The sequence below is a fragment of the Etheostoma spectabile genome, unplaced genomic scaffold, assembly GCF_008692095.1.
Source record: "Etheostoma spectabile isolate EspeVRDwgs_2016 unplaced genomic scaffold, UIUC_Espe_1.0 scaffold362, whole genome shotgun sequence".
In the NCBI taxonomy this organism is placed as follows: Eukaryota; Metazoa; Chordata; class Actinopteri; order Perciformes; family Percidae; genus Etheostoma; species Etheostoma spectabile.
The window spans coordinates 159,394-164,723 of record NW_022605592.1 but is presented as its reverse complement, the minus strand read 5'-3'; the positions used below and the strand labels follow the sequence as shown (position 1 = coordinate 164,723).

General features: G+C 42.0%; 1 protein-coding gene across 3 annotated transcripts in view; it reads right to left on the bottom strand.

The window, feature by feature from the left end:
• Positions 1 to 5,330, bottom strand: part of cd2ap (CD2-associated protein) — a 90,714-nt gene that overhangs the window by 43,539 nt on the left and 41,845 nt on the right. The window contains exon 1 of one of the 3 annotated variants that reach the window (XM_032511403.1): positions 2,120 to 2,213. The exons of the other annotated variants lie outside the window; for them this stretch is intronic. Coding sequence (XP_032367294.1) covers positions 2,120 to 2,137 — 18 coding nt within the window. The 5' untranslated portion in view covers positions 2,138 to 2,213. Of the gene's footprint in view, positions 1 to 2,119; positions 2,214 to 5,330 lie in introns of those variants that run through there. 3 annotated transcript variants of the gene reach the window in all.

The following is a 5,330-nucleotide window of genomic DNA, read 5'->3' as shown; positions in this document are numbered from 1 at the left end:
TTGTTTCTTTAGGCTAACTATATTAGCTTTAGCCTGGCTGGTAGCAGCTTTCTGCGTGGGGAAATTAATTAATTAATTAATCAGGTGATTTAGTTCATATTTGCAGCGAACATAACTACTGTAGCTTCACTGACTACCCATCAAACGATGACATCACAGTGTCAGCAGCAGCTGCTACCTACGGGACTTTACTACACACAGAGAGCCTCACTTCTTAGAACAATAAACCCTGTCCGACTAACATCACATCCACACGCTGCCCACATGGCTACCAGTCTTAAAGGGGAAGGGTTGGATGGTAAGAATCAAGTAAAAGGAGAATGTGGAAGTTTACTTTTCTATCAAGCAGCAAAAAAAGGATTATGTCAACATCCTAACGTCCTCCAATGCGATTATTGCGCATGCGCACATTGCGATGTTGATGCTAAAACCCAATATCGTTCAGCCCTAGTACAGATCAATCCATCACACCCAAGTTGAATGCGTTCCATTTACAAGTCGGATGAGCTCCAGCCAGGTTAGCCGTTGCATCAACACTAATCGATGACGCGCATTACGCTGTTTTTTGTGCATGCAAACAGCATAACATGTCCACAGATAGAAGTTGGACAGCACTGCGTGTTCAACTGATTTAGTGAGACACAAATAACACAGGAGGAACAGCTTTCACAACTGTTGAGACACAGGGCAGCCATGTTGGATTTGTAGCTCGGGGTACTCTGCGGTTGCCCGAGGTCAGTGGGCGTGATGAATTGGACATGGCACCATCTGGTCTTCCAGCACACTGATAACAAAGGACCTCTCTCAGTGTGTTCTTGTGTTCTTTTGTCTTCCACAACACGTTTGACAAGTGTTACTTGTCAGTTTTACAGTTCCAATTTTACCATAGCTGTCTCAATTCAGATTGGCCATACGTTGTCAGTGTGAACGCAATGTTCTTTAAATAGAAAGTGTAAGTACAGAAATGCGCACTTAGACACAGCACGTGAGTGGATCGGCAACAATCTCTATAATGACTTTATCTAATGAAAATGGATTTCAAGGGACATGTAAATAAAGAGGAGGAGAGGGCACTGCATTAATAATTAACCATGGAGGTGCCTTCAATCCAAGAGTGGGCTTGTGAGATGGCTAGAGTGGCAGTTTTTGGAAAAAATGGTTTGTGTATACTATGTGCCTCCCATAACAAACCCGTCAGACTATCGTTACGTCACATCCACACGTTGCCCACATGGCTACCTGTCTTAAAGGGGAAGGGTCGGAGAAAGTTTACTTTTCTATCAAGCAGCAAAGAAGTTATATCAAAGTCTTGCGATGTAGATGAAACAAAATATAGTGCAGCCCTAGTGGGAACTGTAGTTCCCAAACTTAGAACTAAGACAATAATCCATCAATATTCACTTTTTTGTGCTCAAATATAAATACTTTAACATTACAAGGTTCAGAATGTCCATCAACGTGATTCTTATATTCATACAGTCAGATAAAATATTACGGCTGGTAACCATATATAGTTCACTTTTTTTTTTAAATCAACAACAAGGAAGTTGTAGCAAAGTCTTGCGATATGCATGTGCATATGGTGATGTAGATGATGAATAAGAGTATCACAATCAAAATCGACCGAAATGAAGTAACAATCTTGAATTTCAAATTAAAATATGGAATTGTCATTACTGCCACATCCCCATGTCATGTCCGGTCGGTTTGCCAAGCGGAAAATAACCCCATGTGACGCCTGCTCGAGGTAGCCCATTTTCTGACTGAGTCTACCACCACTCCATCCGAGGCGCTAGTGAGCTAGATTACTACACACACAGTAGCAGAAATGATTCTTATATTTATACAGTCAGATCAGATATTACACACCATGAAACACCTGGACCAGCAGAAGCAATGGAAAATGGATGGTTGTACAGCCAGGTAAATCCCCACAGACCCTGAAAACATGTAGGACAGGTGATGCAAATTCCCCCCCCCAAAGAAATAAAAACCCATATACCAGACACAGACATCTCTATCTCTGATAAAAATCTGCCATTGATTAAATTCATTTCAAAAACACTTCAATAACAACATAAATTCATGTCAATGAATCCATTGATGAAGCACTCCTTACCATCTCTCCCACAGACATGTCTCATTCCCCCCCGATTGCTCAGCGACAACACAAATTAAAGAAAGCAGGAAGTAGACGTAGGTCTCAGGTGACAGCAACGTTGTCAGGAGCAAAGTTTAACCGGCTTAACTAGGCTGCTGAGCTGATTACCTATCTACTACGTAGGATTGTAGAATGTGGAGAAACAGGAGCGAGACGAGAGAGAGAAGGGTGAAAGACAGAAGGCAAGAGAGATGAGCAGAGAATCCAACTGCACTGTAGTGACGCATTTCACAGTGGCTGTGTATATATCTTACACAGAAAATGCAGATTTCCCAGTAAAGCTGCACTCGGGTGTATCGAGTCATTAAAAGAGATGACTATGACCCGACTCAACCAAAACCCCTGATACTGTGTGTTTGGCTGCATGTTGTAGGAAACTGGGTGGAATAATTTGCTGCCAACTGAGTTTCCAAATTTAATTGAATTTGGAATTTTCACAGCACTTTAATTAATAGGATGTTAAAGTAGCATTTATAGTAGCGACCTCCACAAGTCAGATCATAACAATCGTATTGTTTAGGTCATCATGTGCAAGGCAGACCAAGAATAATACAAGACCTGCACCCCCTGCAAGTTATTGTTGTGAATATTCAAAATTACAGACAAGCCCATGCAGCTATGGACTGTCAGTACTAGACGCTTCAACTAATTAGAGCACAGAGATCCACTTTAACAATCAGTTTCAGCACAGATAGATCAGAAAAGCCTGCACACTAATTCATCTGACAGACATCAGCCTGTTCTGTGCAGACAGCTGGCTGCTAACGTTAGCTACCTGCCATTTACTGGCAGACTGAACAAAGTAGAATTTAAACACTGTACAGTAGCTAATATCTGATCAAAGAGTAAACTCTGCGCTCCGAGGGTGGTGCTCTGAATAACCAAACGCTGTATATACCGGCCCAGTTTGGTGCTAGCGTGCTCAAAGTGCGAGAGCAGTTACATCAGACAACAGGATTTCTGTATTTACACAAACGGAGTCTTCTACTAGAGCAGTAGAAGGTAATTGGATAATGGAAAATCTAGTAAAATTGCTGTAAACCCATTTACGTAAGTAATCTTTTTCATTTCTTCTCAAACAAGCATACACCAATCCAGATGTGACTCTGAGCCCCAGTCTGCTAAGGTCTGATAATGGTCGCAGCTTCAATAGGATTATCTCCACTGGAACTACAGCCAGGGGTTTCCTGCATAAATCACCAGCACCAAATATGATAAGAACTGAGAATAAAAATAGCAATTCAAATCCTCTCTAAAATGTGTTGTAGAGCAATTTACCAAACAACCGTTGAACAAGCAGACCATAAACTAGAATATGAGCCCTAATTTCAGTTTGATCTTGAGAGTTGGGCTGTACCCGACTCTCCAGGTGCTTCATAAAATAAATAATAATGTTATTTTATTTATTTAACCTTTTTTTAACCAGGAAATCCCTTGAGATTGAAATCTCTTTTTCGAGGGAGACCTGGCCAAGACGGCACACCAGTCTCAATTTAACCAGAAATACAGCATAGTCAACACAAACAAGGCTTTTTTTCCCCAGCTCAGAAAAAACCCTTGGGACCTGGTCATTTCAGAGCTGTAACATCCATAAAGTTACTGTAAAATGTATTGTCTCCGAAATAATTATGATTAACAATTAGAGCCAGACCGAACTATTGGTATTTCTTAAATATGCATTCATCAGAATCATTTATAATGCCAAATAAATGACGGTCAACCATGTTATGAGTGTTGGCATTACATAGTCTGTCCTCCAGAGGACGCTCTACAACGTCCCTGTTAGTGATGGCGTTGCATGTCTTCCACCCAAGACGCTCTACAACGCCCCTGTTAGTGATGGCGTTGCATAGTCTGTCCACCAAGGACGCTCTACAACGTCCCGTTAGTGATGGCGTTGCATAGTCTGTCCCCCAAGGACGCTCTACAACGTCCCTGTTAGTGATGCGTTACATCTGTCCACCAAGGACGCTCTACAACGTCCCTGTTAGTGATGGCGTTGCATAGTCTGTCCACCAGAGGACCTCTACAACGTCCCTGTTAGTGATGGTTTTGCATAGTCTGTCCACCAGAGGACGCTCTACAGCGTCCCTGTTAGTGATGGTGTTGCATAGTCTGTCCACCAGAGGACGCTCTACAACGTCCCTGTTGTGATGGTTTGCATAGTCTGTCCACCAGGACGCTCTCACGTCCCTGTTGTGATGGTGTTGCATAGTCTTTCCACCAAGGACGCTCTACAAGCGTCCCTGTTGTGATGGTGTTGCATAGTCTGTCCACCAGAGGACTCTAACACGTCCTGTTAGCGATGTCGTGCATAGTCCGTCCACCAGAGGACACTCTATTTGGCATATAACAAAATCAAGAATTACCATCAACAGTCACACCCCTTAAGACCTAAGCTAATGTTAGTCATTAATTGCGGTTAAATAAAGAAACGGGTTTAACCAGTTTTGTTAATTAGGGTTTATTTATTCAAGCATAATATACATGTTTGCTCATAAAATTCTCAGAAATAACAGTGAAAATGCTTAGATTTCTGGCAAATAAGGTAACTATAAGCGGACCGGTCATTACTGCCGTCCGTAGTCACCCCCAGAGGCCCACTCTGAGCCAGGAAAAACCCTGAGTAATTAGATAATTTAGTAAAACTGCTGTCAAAACATTCACGTGATTCAACAAAGAAATATCTTTCAACCAAGCATACAGCAATCCAGATGTGACTCTAAAAATTTTTTTTTTAAAAGCAGTCACAACATCTGCTGCATCATGTGACCAACACTCAGCCGCAGGCCGCTACAGTCTGCTAATGCTCGCGGCTTCAATAGGATTATCTCTGATGGAACAACAGCTCTACAGTGTCAACGAGCTTAACTCTATTCCAACCCAATGAGTTAAAGGCTAACTAGCGTTTCTTTCAACCTGGACCTTGTTTTCCTATGTGTTTGTGTCTAAGTGACTGACGGGAACAGCAATCTTTGACATTGGTCCAGTATTAAGAGAGATCGCTGCAGTCGGCAGGGGAGAAACAAGCTACAATGGAAGTTAATAGGACAATTGTCCAGCTTGTATTTACCTTCACTAAAGGGCTCGTTTTGCCATTGACTGATTCAGATTAATATTCTAAGTGTCTGGCAACATTATGGAAAGGATCCCTTCAGAGATAGACCTT